This window comes from Dermochelys coriacea, chromosome 6 (assembly GCF_009764565.3).
Source record: "Dermochelys coriacea isolate rDerCor1 chromosome 6, rDerCor1.pri.v4, whole genome shotgun sequence".
Classification (NCBI taxonomy): domain Eukaryota; kingdom Metazoa; phylum Chordata; order Testudines; family Dermochelyidae; genus Dermochelys; species Dermochelys coriacea.
In genome coordinates this window covers 14,335,423-14,356,161 of record NC_050073.1, presented here as the reverse complement: position 1 = coordinate 14,356,161, position 20,739 = coordinate 14,335,423, and the positions used below count along the sequence as shown (strand labels likewise).

General features: G+C 42.9%; 1 protein-coding gene across 1 annotated transcript in view; it reads right to left on the bottom strand.

Moving 5' to 3' along the window:
* LOC119857793 (SITS-binding protein-like) overlaps window positions 1-17,262 on the bottom strand; it is a 70,944-nt gene extending 53,682 nt beyond the window's left edge. The window contains 6 exon segments of the mRNA XM_038407204.2: window positions 4,429-4,600; window positions 15,822-15,953; window positions 15,955-16,059; window positions 16,061-16,186; window positions 16,188-16,269; window positions 16,992-17,262. Coding sequence (XP_038263132.2) covers window positions 4,429-4,600; window positions 15,822-15,953; window positions 15,955-16,059; window positions 16,061-16,186; window positions 16,188-16,269; window positions 16,992-17,038 — 664 coding nt within the window. The 5' untranslated portion in view covers window positions 17,039-17,262.
* Between the last annotated feature and the right edge of the window lie 3,477 nt (window positions 17,263-20,739).

Sequence of the window (20,739 nt, the reverse complement as noted above, 5' to 3'; positions counted from 1 at the left end):
GAGGAAGCCTTCTTTGCCTCATTTAGCATTCTGAGGATACTTTTGTTAAACAAGCAGAAGCTGTGTATGTGTAAAAAACCATCACACAAACTCTCACAGGTCCCAAATCATGATATACATTCACACCCTTATATTTGCAATATTGCTAATCCAGCAGGTTCAACAAAATCAGGAGTCCAGGCTCCCTAAAATCATGCGATTGACTTAAAAATCATGACATTATAAACAAATTGTGTTGGGGAGGTTCTGCCTTTTCATTTCTGAATATTTAGGTTGCACTCTAGTTATGTTTCAAGTTTTCTCTGCAAACACGAGAGCTAGACACTTTTTTTAAATGAAAGCTGAGATTCTCATATAATCACCTGATTCCAGGAGTTGGGGCTTCAAGAAAAGTACCAGATACCATGAGATTCAGATAAAACAGAACTGGCAGCAGAGTAGTACATTATATTAGATTCTGACTTTAACTATGTGTCTGCACGGATGAGCAGGAGCCAGGAGGTAACAGGAACTACCCCATATACTGCTAGGCTGGGCTACCTAGGCCTTGGGATTGGGTACTGTGATGCATGGCTAGAAAGGCTTAAACATCCTGCAAAATAATTAACCCAGGGAAGATGTGGGGAGATAATGTTTGTGAAAAGAACATCCTATTATGTAATGAATTGTAAACATGGGATATCTCAGTATTCATCTCTCTTTAAAATGTGCTGTGAATGGTGGAGGAACAAGCAAATAGCCTTATGTTAATTCATAAAGCTAAATACCAGTGACGGAGGGAGGGATAGCTCAGTGGTTTGAGCATTGGCCTGCTAAACCAGGTTGTGAGTTCAATTCTTGAGGGGGCCATTTAGGGATCTGGGATAAAAATTGGGATTGGTCCTGCTTTGAACAGGTGGTTAGACTAGATGAGGTCCCTTCCAACCCTGCTAGTCTATGAATCCCCTTCAAAGTCATCCTAATTACCTTTTGTTCCCTGAGGAATTCCGACTTGTCAAAGACATGAAATTGTATAAAGGATCCTTGGGTCCTGATTCTGTCATCTCAGATCTGCTTAGACTTCATCAGGGGAAGTTTGAGTCACAAGACTGAGGTCCCAGTTATGCAAGAATGTCCTGAATATGAGATTTTGACATTGGACTATAACTATGAACTGAAGTCTGAAGGAAACTCTTCGCAACTACAAAGCTCACCATCTCTGCTTTGAATCTGAACCTCAAACGAATTGAACTCATGTCTGTATGTATATTGACCTTTAATCATATATTTTTGTTTTTAATACATTTTAGTTTAGTTAATAAGATTGGCTGTAGCGTGTATTAGGGTAAGATCTGAAACATTCATTAACCTGGGAAATAATGTGTCCCTTCCTTTAGGATTGGTAGAACCTGTTCTTTATATAATAAAATAAGATTTACAGAGACTTTCATCAAATTTGATGTTGGTACCTGGATGGGGGCCTGAGGCTGGATCCCTTAAGGCAGGGGTCTCAAACACGTGGCCTGTGGGCCACATGCAGCCTGCAGAGTTATTTCCTGCAGCCCACCATAGGCACTGACTCCACCGGCAGCCAAGCTCCCTCCTTCTCCCCCCCTAGCGCACCACGTCCCGCTCCTCCGCCTATTTCCTAGCACTTCCCGCTGCCAAACAGCTGTTTGGCAGTGCTTAGGACTTTCCATGAGGGAGGGGGGAGGAGCAGGGACACGGCGCGCTCAGGGGAGAAGGTGGAGAAGAGGCGGGGCTGGGATGGGATTGGAGAAGGGTTGGAATAGGGGCAGAGAGGGGGCAGAGTTGGGGCAGGGATTTTGGGGAAGGGGTTGGAATGGGGGCAGAGAAGGGGTGGGAAGAGACGAGTCGAGGTGGGGCCTGATGGACTAGATGAGCAGTCTGAGGTATGAAGTTCAGCATGTATGATTCTTTGCTGTGAGTAGTTGGGAAGAATGTTAAAGTGGCAAGGTATTTTGTATGTATAGTTACTTTAAAAGCTCCTGCCATTACAGGTATGTTGATAGACTGTTAGTGTAGATCATCATCAGTTTTCAGAGTAGCAGCCATGTTAGTCTGTATTCGCAAAAAGAAAAGGAGTACTTGTGGCACCTTAGAGACTAACAAATTTATTTGAGCATAAACTGTAGCTCATGAAAGCTTATGCTCAAATAAATTTGTTAGTCTCTAAGGTGCCACAAGTACTCCTTTTCTTTTTATCATCATCAGTGTTACTGACCGCGTAAGGAATAATTACAGGTGTTTATATTTATTAAAACCCCTCTTTGCATTATGGTTTAAGAAGTTAAAACATTGACTTTTGATAGCATACTATATTACTCTTCCTTTTTTTTCGTTTTTGACTATACTTTTGTATCGTTGTATCAAAAGGTTTCAGTGATGTGGCCCTCAGGCCAATGTACTAGTCCTCATGTGGCCCTCATGGTGATTTGAGTTTGAGATCCCTGCTTTAAGGGAACTGTGTTTGGACTTCTGAGTAACCAGTAAGGTCATAAAGAAGCTGTTTGTGCTGGTTTGGTGAATCTAAGTATTGGAATATCCACCAGTTTTGGGGGGATTGTCAGCCCCATTCTTTGCAGTTCACGCTAACTGAGTGACCACAGCTGGCTCCTCACTAGGACCCCGGTCACAGGTGCATAGGAGTAGACACTGCTATGTCTGCTTCCTTCCTTCCTGAAGCAGTTAGGTGGGGAGTGGGTGGAGCCTTGGCTCTACTTTCTCTCCAGCTTGATGGCCAGTGTAGCTGAGCCAGCATGTAGAATTGGGCAGAGGTAGTTTGCTGATACTGTTGGCCAGTACTGTGTGGTTACCTACCTTCTAGGAGCAGGAAGGGAATTGTGACCCATGTCACAAGATGGATGTAGCATACACAGGAGGCTCTTGCTCATGATTGTGCCTAAAGACACAATCCAGCCCTTTGACTTTATAAGTCTCTTCATTCCTGAATTTTAAAAAATGCAATAGATTTGAGACTTGGGGACTGTTGGAGGAGTTTGTGGAAGCTGGGGAGGTTAATAAAGGAGGGCTAGATGACTAGTATCACAGCCTCAGGGGGAGAAAGTAAGTGTCATGGGCTATACTTGGACACTGGAATAATGAGGGAAGGAATAGGCAGGCAGAGGAGTAAGAGCAGAAGGATCTGATTGGCTGGGGGACCAAGAGTGGTTGCAAGCCAGCCAGAAGGGCTGCATGTAACTGCAGCTGCACCAGGCATTCCAGGTCTAGTCCTCAAATGACACTTCCAACTGCATGTAGCTTGTCTGCTGGCAGAGACAGACATGGAGGAGTAGGTGCAAAGGTACCAACTCGGGCAGCTCGCCCATTGCACCACCTTTCCCTCCCCAGTCACACTGCTATTTTTAGTGTGCTGGCTTAATCAGAACTAGTGCATGTGTATCTACCTGAGCTGGAAATTACACCTTCAGCTGTAGTGTAGATGTACCTGTCATCAGAATGGCAGCACCTCTACACCTGCTCTACACAGATGTAACTGTCTACCCAAGGTGTGGGGCAGTGGAGACTTAGCCCTGCAGGGAGCATGTTTAAGGAATTGTGCTTATGACTGAGTTTCCATGCACATCCTCCTGAGGCACCATTTAATCTGTTCTGCTAGCACTCGGCATGAATGGAAGGAGAAGAATTTCCACAATGGATTCTGTAGCCAAAGTAGTAGCTGAAATAGTTATCTGTGACTTTCAGTAACCTATGCCACTAAAGACCTAAACACACATGCCATGTGCCCAGCAATGATACATAGTGCTAGCTGCCAAGGGCTTTTCCAGTACTGTATCTCTGGGTTGCCCTCAGTGAAGGATATTGTCAGGTCAGCATGCATTGCAAAGAAAAAATAGAAGATTTCTCTGCCAGGGCAGATCACTGGCCCATGTAGTCCAATATCTGGCTTTTGGTATTGCCAGTACCTGATGCTTCAGAGGAAGTGGTAAACACATAACCAGGTGTGCAGTGTTGTATTTTGGAACTGGGATCTTGCAGATCATCTTACACCCTGAGGCATGAGATCTGATTATCCTTTATTCTCTGAATTTGCATAACTAATAGAGATATCAGTGTCATAAAATTATCCAGTCCTTTTCAAAATCCAGTCACAGGGACCTCTTGCAGCAGTGAATGTTTCAAATTAACACAGTGTGAAGAGAAAAGATAGGGCATGCAATTTGGCTAATTTGTTAATGCTCATAGACACCAGTGGATCAATGGAGGGGCACGTTGATGGCACTTCCACTTCTGGGTCACAAGTTCTTTGGTTCAAGTTCCACATTAGGAGAAAGCCAATGGTCCAAGACAACTCTCCTTCAATCAGTAAAAGTATATCCTAAATTAGGATTCCCAACATCCAAAGCTGTGGGTTAGCTAGTTACTGTCAGCAGCAATGAGAAATCACAGCAAGGAAACTCTTCTTACCTGTTGATCCCAAAAAGTATTTTTCTAAGACAGATCCATAGCCAGTGGGATTTTTGGTGAGGTTGCTGATAACAAATGGCTGGGACTTTGTATTCACATTGTTCAAAGGCCAGCGCTGGGCTCTGATGCTTGCTCCTCCGTACCAGGAGACATTAATCATTGAAAAACAATCCTGCAACCAAACACAGAGCTCTGTTAGAAATGAAGATAGAAAACTTTATGCCAGGGACTGGTACGTAGGATAATACATACATAGGGTAATAAAGAAGTGAGAGAAGGCTCTTTACAGTATGTGCTTAGAAAGGGAACAGGTTTAAGTGGATTGAGCAAGGAACTCTGTACCAGTGACTCACTGGGGGGCCTTTGGAAAGTCAGACCCTCCATGTCTCAAGCTTCCCCACTGGTAGCCTCCAGGATAATGACATTTCCCGCACTGGATGCTGTGAGGATTAAGAAGTGAATGTTTTCCTAGTGCTTTGAGGCAGACTGCTCTGCAAGTGCACAATACTACCAGTTTCAGAGTAGCAGCCGTGTTAGTCTGTATTCGCAAAAAAGAAGAGTACTTGTGGCACCTTAAAGACTGACAAATTTATTTGAGCATCAGCTTTCGTCAACTTATGCATCCAATGAAGTGAGCTGTAGCTCACAAAAGCTTATGCTCAAATAAATTTGTTAGTCTCTAAGGTGCCACAAGTACTCCTTTTCTTTTTTGCGAATACTACCAGTGTTGCCAGCCCCAAATATTCAATAATCATGAGACAGTCCTTAATCCATGAGATTTTAAAAAGATATATCAATTGTAGGTACTTTTTCTTTGTCTTTTGGTATCTGAGCTTTTAACTTAACTTGAAAATGTGACTCAAATGTTTCTTCACAACCATAGGGCTAGAATTTTTTTCTTAAATGAAAGCTGAAATTTGCATAATCACTTGACTCCAGGAGCCGAGGATTTATTAACGCCAAGTATTGCAAGACTCAGTAAAATCACAAGAGTTGGCAACACTGTTATTCTATCATCTCAGGTACTAAGTACATTACATGTCTTAAAAAGTATCTATTTCTTACCAATCAAAAACTAAAGGCAATACTTTCCTTTCAAATCCTCTCAATGGATCTTGTCCTCTGGGGAGTTCCACACATGCAGGGAAGGTGGAATATCAAAGCAGATATCTACTACCATGTGGACTTGAGAGGGAAATTTTGGTCCAGCTCCCTTATCCTATTGATTTTTGATGGTTTGCACTTCTATAGATACAGCAAAAGTACTACAAATATTGTTCAATGTGTATTTTATTATCTATATTAAAGCTGACCAGGAAATATCCCCTCTCCCAAAAAAAACACTGACAAAATATTGTTTTAATACAAAAAAAAACCAAAATCTGGATGTTGATCAGGTTTTTGGCAACTGAAAAGTAAGTTTCTAAATTTATATTTACAAAAATTCATTTTTTTGATGAAATTAGGGGTTTTTTGTGTTGGAATTTCTATTTAAACAAAACACAACTTTCCATCTAAAAGCTAACAGAAGGTTTTGACCAGCTGGGGTCTATATACAAGAGAGAGAACATGCAGAGAAGAGCAGAACTGAAACTTTAACTTTAGCTGCTAATGTTCTGACCCAAACTAGTAACCCTTATTTAAAAAATAAATAAAAATGCAGTCCTTTCAGGAAAACAATAACCTACCAGTCTAGATTTTTTTAATTATTTTTTTTATTTTTAAATATAAGAACACTCAATAGCAGTGCATCAAAGCATAAACCTGATATAGAGATGCTGGAAATAAGAGTACTAGATTTTTAAGGCTAGAAGGGACATGTGCTGTAGTGTACAAACCCCACACTGGGGACAGATCTGAGCCCAGGAGGCTCTGCCCCGACATATTTGCTGGGAGTGCTCACAATAGAAGTGGAGTTTAAAAAGGCACGGCAAAGCTCAGTCAGGGAGATCAGTGCAAGTGAGCAGAGTTGCTCTGGTAGCTCCTGCAGGGATACAGAAGGAGTCCAATGCCATCTGGAACAGACCTCAACTGGGAGATGCAGGCTGCCAGTGGAGAGACAGCAGAGTGCCTGTCTCTGAGTGAGAGGGAAGAACCTCCAGACCCCTTTCAGTTGAGAGTACATTGCAAGTCAATAGCCAGGCAACCACTAGGCCTTTAGAGAGACAGGGGCTGTAGTAGGAAGTGATCCAAGGAGCAGTCTTGGTGATACCCTTGCCTTTGCTGCACACCTGAACTGCCAGGCCCAGGGCCCTGGGTTGGAGCTTGGTGAAGAGGGAGGGCCTGGGTTCCCCTACAAGAAATCCACAGACTTGAGCCATTAGGTGTTACTGCCAACCTACGGACTTGAAACCATAATGGGGAATAGTGTGAGAGACCACCCTGCATCACAGAACTATTATGATAATAATGTGCATCACACAGGCCATAGAATTTCACCCAGTGGTTCCTTCCCTGAGCCCAATAACTTGTGGTTGAACTAGAATGTATCTTTTAGAATGACATCCGGTCTTGATTTAAAGAGGCCAAATGATGGAGAATTTACCACATTCCTTGGTAATCTGTTCCAATGGTTAATTGTTAAAAATGTGCATCTTATTTCCAGTCTGAACTTTGCTGACTTCAATTTCCAGCTGTTCTGCATTTGTCTACTAGATTAAAGAGCCCTGTAGTACCAGATATCTTTTCCCTGTGCAGATCAAGTCACCTGTTAACCTTCTCTTTGATACATTCAATCTATTTTCCTTAAGTCTCTCTCATCATAAGGAATGTTTTATAGACCACAAACCATTCTTATAGCTTTTCTCTAAACTCTCTCCATCTTTTCAATATGCTCTTTAAAATGTAGATGTTGGAACTGAACACCATATGCCAAGGGTGGTCTCACCAATGCTGTACACAGTGGTAACACCACCTCCCTACTCCTATTCAATACTCACCCCTTTATACATATTGTGTATCCCAGCATCACCCTGGGAGTTCATGCTCAGTTGGTTATAAACAATTTCCTCTCCCCCACCCCACCATCTCCTTTTCAAAGTCATTGCTTTCCAGAATGCAGTCCCTTGTCCTGTAAGCATGGCCTACATATTTTGCTCCAAGGTGCGTGACCTTGCCTTTAGCTGTATTAATGCATATTGGATTGTGCCCAGTTTATCAAGCAATCCAGATCATTCTGCATCAGCGACCGGTTGCTGTTTGCCTCTCCACAGTCTGCGTCCTCCAAACTTTAGTGGGGATATTTATTTTTTCAAGATAACTGACCCCAAAAGGGCCGAGAACCAATCCATAGGGGACCCCCACTGAAAACCCTCCCCTCAGAGCTGTTAATGGGAATTAAGAAGCTTTCCTATCATAGGTAACCTGTTTTCATATTCAACAGGCCATGTGGATAGAATAAAAAACAGACAAGGAAGGACCAAATGGGGAAAAGAAAAGCTGTAACTATACCATCCCCTGGACCTGGCCAAAGGAGGAAGGGGAACATGAAGAACAGTAAAACCACTGAGGAAGGCTCTTGGTGAGCTGTTCATTAAAGCCAGAAACCCGCCATTCAGCGTTGGTTAGGTTTTATTCCCCCCTCTAGCTTTTTCTACCTCTCCAGTAATGTTCTTTATAAAACAATAATTAAATGAAACACACACTGAGGTATAAAATGGCACAGATGTACTTTATCCAGGGGGCTGTCTTGACCTTTGTGATCTGCCTGTGAATAACTTCTCAAATACCTACCATTGTTTCTTGAATTTTGAAATAGGCACTAGTCCACTGCAAGAGTCACAAGAAAATGAATGCTCTTAGGTGGTAGGATATGGAAAATAGTGCCTCCATTTAAAACAAAGCACCTAGGAAATATTTCTGAAACAGTTTGTGTCAAATATGTCTATTATATCTAAACAACGTAGCCATCCCACACTACTGCGAATAGAACCCTTCAAGTGGACAGGCAATGAAAGTGAAAAGTGACAAATTCCCAACAGTTAAAAGGAAATATTATTTATATAACACGCAACATGTAGAACTCACTGCAACAACATTATCCCTGAGGCTAAGAGCTTAGCAAGATTATACATTTATACTCACAACAAGATTATCCAGGGTTACAAAAGTGAATAACGCAAAAACTAACAATAGTTTCGATAGGATACAGACCCATTTGCTTCAGGGCATAAACCAACTTCTGGGAATGGGGTACTGTGGGGCGGGGTGTTAGAATGTCCATTCCCGGGGGGGGCAGATTATCCCATAACTATCTCCTGCAGTTTCTTGCACCTTCCTCTGAAGCAGCTGGTGCTAACCACTCTCAGAAAGAGATTACTGGACTAGACAGATTGCTGGTCTGATCTAGTGTTCTTACGTTCCTTTATATTACAACACACCGTCATATATCATCACCATCTCTCCCCCATCTCCTCTCATTATACTAGGATGTGTTGGTATGTTACTGTACGTAGCACTGGGTCAGCAATGTACTTAAACGCACAAGCCTGACCAGAACACTGGTTAATTACTCGGTCGGATAGTCTACGTTGAAACCTAAGCTGCAGCAGTTTCACTGCTCTGGTGCCTGAGCTACCTAGATTGAAGCTACCTCGGGTATGTCTACACCAGTTGCTATCATACACTGTGATCACAATGCAGACACACTCAGTATGTGAGGAGCGAAGCATTAAAATAAAACCTTTCAATAAAGAAAATGGGTTTGTGGAGAGATGAGAAGTCCTAATATCCCAGCTGAGCTCTTTCCTTTGGGCAAGAGAAACAATCTGAAGAATCCTCCCTCTATTAAACATCACTGTCATACAATAGCATGCCTGCAAACCTTTGCTAGTTGCCTTTTTTCCCTTTCAGACATATGAGAAACTCATTGTTGGCCTTGATACCAGATAGTCTCACATTTCAGAATCTTCCCCTCACAGATCTGGACTGACATTTATGCCTAGATGCTAGTGATATTTGTGGATGCAGTACCTGTTCTCAAATATTTAAATCCTTTCAAAATTATCAAAGTAACCAAGGATGCTTTGCTGTACATTTAATATATGGCAACTTTCATTCCAGAGAACCAAATTCCAAGGGGATTGTGAAGACAGCAGGACAAATTCTGCCCGTAGTTACATCAGCTTAAGTCTAGAGGAACTCCAGTGACATCTACTGAGCTAGTCTAGATTTACAGTGGTGCAAGTGTAGGCAGAATTTAGCCCACAGCTGTTTATAATAGATAGCACTGTTTTCCATCTCCATATTTTAAGATATCCCAGTGGTTAATGCTGTAACAGTCTATGTGACCACAAGCTGAACCTTCCAATTTAGCCCTCCTCACCTGGAACATGTTCCTCAAGTCTGCACTCAGCTAACTGTGGATTTACTCCTGCTTCTGTAGAAGTCAATGGGAGCAACTCATTGACTTCAATGGGAGCAGGAGTGGGCCCCATATTTGCCAAACACTGGGTTACTGATAGAAGTTTCTTTCCCCTAAGGGCTGGACCAGATTCAGCAGAGCTAGATCAATTTATGACAGCAGAGAATTTGGCTCTCCGTCAATCCAGTAATTATGTAAGCATGCTCAGCACGATAACATAGGCTTACTGATCTTGCCATAAGGTTTCCAGGCAGACATCATACAATAAATAACTCTGAGGATAATCCTAACGTTGGCTACTTACTTCTCTCATTGTAATCCCTGACTTGAAAAGGACTTTCTTCCTCAGAACTTGAAAGTCTCTCCTGTTTTCTCTAGCATCCAAAATGCTACAACATGGCAGGCCAGGCTTGCTTTATGACATTAGCAGAGGGTAAGCTCAACTCTGTATGTTTCATATTAAATACACAGCTGACTGTTTTATTTCATAATCAAAAGAACAGATCAAAGCACCATCTTCCCCTTGCTGCTTGGCCTCTTGACTGGAAGACAAAGGAGCTAGTTCTAGTCCTGGATTACATTGGCTTCTGCTAACTAAATCCCAGATGAATGGGTGTCAGAACATCCTCCATAAGCAGGCTGCAGCTGTATCCTCCCAGCCACTGGGGTTTCTGCAGCTGGGCAGTATCACCAAAGAAGTGGGCAGCGCTCGCTGAAGAGGACTCCTGGCCAGGAGATGTGCTGCTTCAGCAGAATTATTATGCAAAGGAGCTTCTGCAGCTCCTGTGTCATGCGGAGGGAGGGGTAATTGGTGTGGCAGTCATGCATGGGGTGGGGATAGGTTAGAGAAAAGGCCACAGAATCCTCAGTTACATAAATTCAATTGTCCCAACGCCCTGTGCAAGTGGCACCAAGAGGTTGCAGCCACAGGGAGTGGGCTGAAGGGATTATTACTCTGCGGCTCAATGCTCTGGCCCCAGCTAGGGGGAGTGTTTGCATCCTTAACCCTTTCACGCTTCACACTCACAAAGCCCAACTGTGCTGAGTTTCTGCAGGGCACAGAGAATGCTTTGAGCCAGTCTATGTGGTACATACGTGCAGTCCAAAAAAATCCTGTAGCAACTGCGTAGGAGCCTCTATAGCCCACGGCAATTCTTACTCAGGGCAGTGTGAAGTAGGGTATATACACTATGTACAAAAAGAAAAGGAGTACTTGTGGCACTTTAGAGACTAACAAATTTATTAGAGCATAAATTTGTTAGTCTCTAAGGTGCCACAAGTACTCCTTTTCTTTTTGCGAATACAGACTAACACGGCTGCTACTTTGAAACACTATGTACAGAATCTCACATGCTACACGGTACATTTAAGAATTTAAGAAAGAATCCCCATGGGCTACAGAAATGCCTTTTTTTTCTCCTAAGAAATTCCATTCAGGGTTGGCTGTGATATATGTAATTGTAGATTTTAAATCACCATTTCCCTTTTCTCGCTTGCGTCCCTCAGGGAACTTTTGGCAGCCGGCACAAATGGCTGATCACACCAAGGGTGGGCTCAAGCCAGGGCCACGGTAGGCAGCTTCCAAAATAGCCAGAGCAGAGTGCGGGGAGAAGAGTGCCCACCTACAAATCCCTGGAACCAGCACATGGCCCCAGTTGCCCGTTTACACATACACACTTATACACCAGGGCATCGCATGGAGCAGAAGCTTGGCTCCCTTAACTACTAGGCAGAGGGAGACAGAGAGAGAGACATGGCAACACCCCCATTCCCAAATCCTGCAAATGGCACCAGACACCAACCCCACGTTCCGGGGGCAAGACGTGAGGCAGGAGCTCCCCCCGACTCTGGGGGTTGGAGAGAGCAAGAGCCAAGCTGGATTGGGCTTCTTCCTGGACCCAGCACCTGGACTCAGCAATCCAATCCCCTCCCACCTTCCCACACCTAGAAAACAGCCTTCTCCTACGACTCACTCATGTTGGTCCTGTAGCTCATGGAGCAGCAGTCTATGCCACAATGCTGAAAGTTTGGGATACAGATCCTGTTGATGATCCATGATTTGGGGAGTTGTTAAAGTTGCGTGCAACAGAATCTGTTTTTATCTTAACCTCCCCCCCCGCTCCAAAATTCCTCAATTACACACAAAATGCTGCTTTAAAAGAATGTATGTATTGTTGTTGTAGCCATGGTGGTCCAAGGATATGAGAGAGACAAGGTGGGTAAGGTAATGTCTTTTATTGGACCAACTTCTGTTGGTGAGAGACTTTCACCAATAGAAGTTGGTCCAATAAAAGACATTATCTCACCCACCTTGTACCTTTTAAAATAATGTTAGTTATGTGTGAAGAGTCAAGCACCTGAAAGTTAGGAAGTGGCAGATTAGGATTACAACCATAATTACAGGTATGGCCATATGGTACGGTCTTACACAATCATACTAATATATCTAGGGTGACCCAGACAGCAAGTGTGAAAAATCGGGACGGGGGTGGAGGGTAATAGGAGCCTATATAAAAAAAAGACCAAAAAATTTGGACTCTCCCTATAAAATCAGGACATCTGGTCACCCTAATTATATCTATAGGATCCTGCATTATTCTGCGCAGAGAATGGATGCCCACTGAGCCAGTAATTAAGGTTGCATGAGCGATCACACATGGTTTTCCTAATGGTACTTAACATTGCAACCTAAAGAATGTTCTTTTAATATAATGTGTGTGTGTTTTGAGTTTGTGCTGACTGGTTCTTTAGCTTCAGGAAGGCAATATAAGAGACTGGTCAGGCTGCTATGAGGAAATCCAAGAAGGGATAGTTTTAAAATGTTTCCTTTGCAACAGCTGCTAAATATTTTAACAAATATTATGAAAATTCAGTTTTCTGAAGTTACTGTATTGAACTTGAAGACCAATTCAGTCACTAAAGTGTAAAACGTGAGTCTTTACACTTTACATCCTACTCCAAGTGCAAATCTCAATGCATCCTTAACTATTGAGTCCCTATTGATGCTGCCATAATATATGTATATGTATTTCCCTCACTAAATTTTCCTCCCCAACATTGTACCAAGGTCCCCCAGTGCTATCAACGGTGCCTCTCCTCAGCAAGGCAAGCAAAACTAATTTGGAGATTCCAGGTCAAGGTGTTTTGGTGACATGATGAACTAAAAAACAGCTAAGAATATTTTTCAGAAGAGTCTACTGCCACTCCATAATACAAAACGAAGACAAACCTGGAAAGTATCAAGAGTTACGTGGCTTTCCCCCCCCCCTTGCCTCCTGGTTTTCCTAAACCACCTAAATACAATCAATTATATTATTTCAGTTCAAATGGCTCATTGTGCCTCTGCTCTTTCTAAACTTCCCTTTTTGCCAAGCAGCAGGATCGCAAGACTTAACCTCCCACATGACTCAAATTCTCTGGCAATTAAACAAGGCCTCTTGGGTGCCTCCGTGAAAGCCCAGATGTATTTCAAGGGGAATGAGGATTTCTGGTTTGTTTAAGCATTAGCAGTAGTCCCACTTACACCTTCAACTACTAAAAGGAATGACCAACTCCTAACTCTGTGCAGTGATTCGTGCAGAATTGCGGTACCGGGGAGGGAATTCGCTATTTCAAGTGGGCTGTTTCCAGTTTGTATTTAGCATTGCAAATGAACATCTGAGTCCATGAAAAACAGGCACTACCGAGCCAAACACTGTGACTCAAAGCCAGCCATAGATACTTAACATATTTGAGCCTGATCCTTAGCTGGTACAAACTGAATAAGTCAATGGAATCATGCTAATTGACACTAGCTGAGGATCTGGCCCTATATGTGTAACTATGGAATGCAGTCAAAACAAGACTCAGAACCAAGTCTCACAGGATTGTTTCTGGTTTCAAAGTAGCAGCCGTGTTAATCTGTATTCACAAAAAGAAAAGGAGTACTTGTGGCACCTTAGAGACTAACACATTATTTGAGCATAAGCTTTCATGAGCTACAGCTCACATTCATTGGATGCATTGTTTCTATGGCTCAGCACAGAGAGAGAGGATTTACGAGTGTCACAGGGTGCATCAATAAATGGCTTTAACTATTAGGGGGTTTATTTTTGTTTTCTGGTGTAAACTTCTAAGGACATGGAGACAATCTGAGGCAGATTCTCAGTACAACTGTAAAAGCCAGCCAGCCAGCAACAACCATTTATAATTATCCTATGTTCTGATAAAGGGACATATACGGCCAGCTAATTTGCTGGATTGTTTCCGAAAAGCCTTTATTTCCTTTCATTTTCTTCTCTCTGACCAGCTCTGTTGCTGCAAGTTAGAGACACTGCTCATCTCTCCCAGCTTAATCCCTTTCACCTTTTATAACCACATTCACCCCTACGCTCCACTGGCCTGGATTTGAACCTTAAATATCTGAGGAATTTCACCCCTCCCCTGAAGTCAGCAGGAGTTGGGGGCTCTCAGCATGTAAAGGATCAGACTCCTGTTCCTACCTTGTTTGAAACACCTATGTGTGTCGGAGTCCTTCTTATTCTGATTGATTGAAATCTACAAGAGAATAATTATTCTCGTCTCCTGATAATATGAAAGGTGTATTTGTGGCTCGGTTCCTATGGGGTCCCTTTGAGACTGATCCTAAATGTCAAGCAAAATTTCTGAATCTCTGAACTCTGTAATGGTTTAACTACCTTGTAAATATTTCTTATCTGGGTGCTAGTGAGGGACAAATTCTACTGAAAAACAGGGCAAATCCACTCCTGTACTAAGTTGAATGTTTCGCTAAGGTGGAGAATTTGGCCCAGAGTATTAAATAAAGATCCTTCGCTGATGTAAAATCAGCATAGCTCAATTGACTCGGTAGCTGATTTCTACCAGCTGAGACTCTGGCCCACTAACCATTTCCCCACATCATTTTCCGATAGTTTTTTATTTTTATTTGGAAAATGATCACTCTATCCTACTCATCACCTTGGCAGTATGGATCTGAAACAAATTAAAACAAAGTCGCGCAATATGCTACGCTCCCCGATTACGTTCAAAAATTACTCCAAAGCAAAGTGTGTTTTAAATGTGGATTTACTGTACAGCTATCAGAGATGTCGTTATCTAAATAATGTATAGATCAGCAAAGAAATCAGATTTTATTAATGTTCTCAGTGCTGACACCTGATGTATCAGGAGAAAGGAAAGTGCTGTGCTCAGATCCAGACGAGTTGATTCATTCTTTCCCTTTCCTAAATATTGTATAACAAAATACTCTTAAGCCCTCTGTAAGTTGCAAGAACATCACACAACTGAGGGAACACAAGAGGAAGTTCCCCAACTTTTAGAATAGACAGAGAAGCAACTTCTGAAACCTGGTACAGTCACAGGATTTCAGTGCCAGTGCAAATATGCGATAGGTATTTATTTTACAGAAGTTCTTTTTAGTTACAAACAGAGGAAGGAGGGTGCTGCTGTTCTCCCACCGAGGGACTATTGGAATAAATCTATTGTGACTGTGTTTAGGAATAACCTTTTCTAGCTTTTTGATTTTAAACACCATTGTTATTTTTGTGTGTGTTGGTGTATATATGTATTCAGTCTCTATCTAAATGTGGCTTTCCTGCCCTTAGTTAACACCACAGCACTATGAGGAGTAGCTATAGTTGACTGGCTGAGTATTATTAGTGTATTTTTAATGGTGACGGTAGCACCTGGAGTGCTTTGGAGTACCCATCTGTCTAGGATTTTGTATGATCACCCCATCATTATGTGGGCCAGGTGCCTTCCACAAAAAGTAAACACACACAAGATCTCTCTCTCTCTCTTCTTCCAGCCCTGCCAGCAGAACAGCTTAATGTTATTTTTTTGGATTTATTTTATTTATTTTAATTATATAAATATATAAGGCCAGATCCTCCACTGATGTAAATTGGTGTGGCTCCATTGACTTCACTGGAGCTGTGCTGATTTATACCAGCGGAGGATCTGGCCCCAAAAACACCAGGATGCATTAATAAAACAACACATTTGTTTTATAACTAAACCAAATCCCCATTACCTTTAGTGTAACCTTGCAGTGCAGAGGAGTCCAGTTTATCCTGTAGCACTCTGTGCTGGCAGAGGGACCAGGTTCGAGGGAGATCTCCAGATCCGCCGTCGCATCCCAGGTATAGCAGAATTCTGTCTTGTTTCAGCCAGCACAAGTTCTTCACAAGGACTGCTCCATGGTCTGGGAAGTTGCCCACATTGATTTCCACCAGGGTCTTCTCCTCGCTCAGGGTCTGCAGGACTAGGGAGGTGAGACCTTCGCTCCCAGATGAGACCACTGGTGCTCCCTCTCAAGATCCAGTTCTTGTTTGCTGGTCCACCACTTGCCAGGTAGATAATTCCGATGGTCATTACGAAGAAGACAGCTACCCCCAAGGCAGGCAATAGCTCCCTTCCAGGTCTCATTCATCTCCTTGAGCCCAGAGTCCCACGTCACCTCCAGGATCGGACTCTGGTTCCTGGACGAGCATGGGGCATTTTACACAAAATATTTAAAGCAATCTTGCAAGGAAACGCTTCTGCTTCAGGACACCGGGAGCTCTCTCTTTCGGAACCTGCTGGGAAGCTCTCTTTAACTTTGGTTATTTCCCCCTCCTCCCAGAAATAACTTCACAACTTCCCCCGCCCAGAAATAAAAACAAGTAAAACCACTACTTAAAGCTTTCCTCCACCACTCAGCACATGTTGCTAAAGGGGAAATTCTCTAGTCAGCAGTGCACTAGCTGTATAAAGGGAGAGTGCCTGCAAAATATAGCTGTAAACGTGTGGTGTCAGATCCATCCCCCCTGCCAGATTTGTCCCAGGTGCTTGAGCTGTGACGTTTCTCTGGCATGCCAGACTGTGCCTAATCAGGAACACTGTCTGTGGCCCTATAGAGACAAACATGCATTGAAAAGCTTGGATCCTGTATACCATTAGATTGGGAGTAAGGGAGGGGGGGGAGCGGGCAGCAGCAGCTGTATAGGGAAAATACAGCATTCAAGTCTCCACGCAGCTTTGGGTTCAGGCTTGCAATGCAGCGTTAAGGGGACATGTGGTGCAGAGAAGATCACAGTGGATATTTGCTGATTATAAAGAGAAGGGTGTGAATGGGATTCTCCAAAAGTGCAAGTCACTCAGCTAAAAGTTAACAAGTTCTTTAGCCCTCCCTCCCCCAAATAGAAGAGTTAGATTAATCTACCTGTTGCGTAGTAAAAACTGGAAGCTGTCTGTAAAGCATAATTTCATTCAAAACCTCATGTGGTATAGATCAGTGTGGTTCCCTTGATGCCCATGGAGATATGCTGATTACACCAGTGGAGGATCAGCGCCGTTCTCTTTACAAGTGGTCGGCACTTGGTTGGGTTTCCTGCATGTGAAATAACGTTTGTTTCAAAGTAAAAACATTGCTTGGCTTTTTTTCTTCTCTCAAAGAAAAACACTAATACTAGCACATCTGCTCAGGTTTAGGTGAAGTCTCTGTGAAAGTCACACTTCCCTGTAATTGTAACCACTGGCTTTAATGTACGCTGACCCATGTCATGCAGGGCTATTAATCTTCGGAAGTCTGACCCAGCTCAGATGACTGGGTCCAGGAAATTAAGCTGAATCTTTTCGCCGCACTCACTCTGTCACACTTCCTATTCAACAGGGGCATTCCTGGCCTACAATGTATTTATATTTATTTGCACAGCCTTTGAACTAAGATGCTGTATATGAGGGTGATGTTATGGGTATTTGTTCTTCGCACAGCATTTCAATTTCTGCATGGTGGCATTGCCATGAAAAGACAAGATGCCATCTCCCTGACTTAGAAAGAGGCATAAACACAACACAGAATGGCTGGGTTTAGTCAGATACCTGTGGCCCCCAGCTCCACTTGCAGCACTCAAAGGCCCGATTCTCCTCTTGTGCTAGTTTCCACAGAGAGATGATTCACTTCGTCTCCCTAAGGCAGGTAAAAATTAACTGGCTTGTGCCCAAATGTTACCTTTTCATGTAAGCAGCTGTCACCGATGCATGGATGTCATGTGACCGCTAATGAGCTGGTTTTGATTCCCAGTACATTTCCAGGAAGAGTTCCAAGTGCTGGCTTTATCCTATAAATCCCACATGGTTTGGGACCCAGTTACCTAAGGGACCACCTGTCTCCCACACCATGCTGCCACTGTGGAGACCAGCATGTTTGAGGGCAATTGATAACAAACAAATGCAAGTAGATAGGAGAGCATTTTCTTTGACAGGATTTCTTGAATTCACTTCCCTGCTTGGTCCAGCAAAGACTGGATTCATTCACTTCCAGGCAGGCTGCTAAGCCTCTTTTCTCCTAGGCATTTAGGCTCAGATCCAGCAAAGCATTTAAGTGGGAACTTAATTTTAAGCATGTGACTGGTCCCACTGACTTCAGCTGGATTACTGATGTGCTTAACTTTAAGTGCTTTCCTGGATCAGGGCCATAGAGGGGCTGGGGGGCTCCAAAGGGAAGAGGTCGGAGATGGACAGGTGAATTATATGAAGTCTCTCACTATAGGATGCAGTTGGAGAGATGGCCTTTAATCTGTTTTGTGGGAGTCTATTTGAAAAAAGGCTTCTGGAGTCTGATGAATCAGCATATTGTCGTGAATTTTTTTTTAGGTTTTCTAATGGAGTGCTTTACACTTTGAGAGGTGGATAGAGGAGTGCTGGAAATGTGCCAGAGATGACAAAATAAAATCAAATACAGCTTCAATGACTTTGCTACTTTATGCGTAATGCATCCCTCCAAACTCAGGCTCCATCGTCACTACAAAGAGTGTGTTTACACTGAGATATTCCAACACAGTCTAAAATCCTGGCGGAGACAAGGGATTGTATTTTTTACCTCGTTGTAGCTCAAGGTCAACCCTGTACCTTCCACCTATGGATGACTTTGGTTAGCTATGTCAGACTCCCTGTGCCTTGTCTCCTCTAGGATTTGACATCAAATTAGTGATCTCAGTGCAAACACACACCTTTTATCTGCCGTGAAGCCAAAGCCTCATACTCAAAGCTTTCATACATACCCTCACACCCTGTATCTGTGTTCTGTACTCTGTAGGCCAGATCTTTGGAAGGTGCAAATTAGCATAGCTCCATTGGCTGCAATGTAACTAATCCAATGTATACCTGCTGAGGATCTGGACCAATAATTCACTCTCTCATTTTAATCTAGATTTTGAGCTCTTCAGGACAAGGGCTGTGGTTGTTACATGTTTTATGATGTGCCTGGAATACATTTGGTTGTTAAAATATTATTATTTTGGTCAAGCCATTTCCTATCAGTTAGATTTAAATAATAAATACCCAGCTCTGACATAGTGCTTTTCATCAGTCGATCGCAACACGTTTTACAAATAAGTGGCTGATTTTGTTAGCCACATGGCCACCAGTGATCATATCACAGCTAGGGTGACCAGATGTCCCGATTTTATAGGGACAGTCCTGATATTTGGGTTTTTTTCTTATATAGGCACCTATTACCCCCCCACCCCCATCCTGATTTTTCACATTTGCTATCTGGTCACCCTAATCACAGCTTTCATAGCATGTGATAGTGTGCCCATGTCTGTATTTCAACAGCCCTTTATAGAGGTTCAGAAGAATCCTTTGAAAGGAGCAAAACTCCTTTGAAATACCCATGGAAGTTAGCTGGGAATTAAAAAAAAAAGTGCATGGAGACTGAATAGTGTATATTCACGTTGTGCACTGTTTGAATTGGGTACATGTTATATGGTATGTTTCTGTGTCTTCATTAGCTAAGTGCAACTCTTGGAATCAGGTGTTTAGTGCAAATACTAGAGAGACAATCTGGGTGAGCTAACCAGAAGAAGAACTCTGTGTAGGTCGAAAGATTGTCTCTCTCTCTCACCAACAGAAGTTGGTCAATAAAAGATCTTACCTCCCCACCTTATAGCTAATATCCTGGGACCGACATGGCTACCACAACACTGCATAGCGCAAATACTCACAGTTATGGATTTGAGATGTGCTGGCTGCAAATGTCCTGTAGCATTTATTTAAAAATTAATTGTTTGCATGAACAAACCTGTAGGTAAGCACACAAGGGGCACAAACACTGTCATTTTGATATCCAAACAAATATTCACAGAAATGTTTCTTGCCGCATTCGTGTGGCTCTAATCAAGAGAAAGGGGAAAACTAATTAAAATGTGAGGTGACACAGAGAAACAATTGTAATTGCGTATTGACATCTAAGCGCAGACTCTGATCCTGCAATCTGCAATGCTTAGGCAGAATGCCGTACTGGCATCAAGCCCCACTGACTTCAATGGATGATTGTGCAACAGTCTGCCCACGTGCCCTAAGGGATGAGGATCACATTCAGTGCGCTAATGAAGACATCACTCCTGGATACACAGCCCCAGAGAGACGATAAAACAGAGGCTCTCCATTCATGGAGGAGGCAGGAGCAATGGAAGGTCACCTGGCTAGGACATGGAGTGTAAGCTATTTTTAATTTTTTTTTATTTGTATTGCTTTTATTTTGTGATTTTTTTTCTTTGTTGTCAATCCCACACCAAATAAACCTTATTTTGTTTACGGTACCTGGAACAATTATCTGGGGACAGGGACTGCTGGACACAACTACGGGAAGGGAACTGGCTTCAGACCATAATGAAGGCTGAGTCATCAAAAAAGTAACCTCAGATCCAGAAGGGAGAGACAGAGATAAGCATCTGTCATAACCATATAGCTAAGGGTAGCCTAGAATTCTTCCTTACTTGTAAGGGGTTAAGAAGCTCAAATAACCTGGTTGGCACCTGACCAAAAGGACCAATGCGGAAAGAAGATACTTTCAAATCTTGGGGGCGGGGGGGGGGGCAGGAAGGCTTTGTTTTGTGTGTTCTCTTGGGAAGCAAGAAGCACCAGGTCAGAAAACTCCTTCTCCTATAAACCATCGTAAAAGTCTC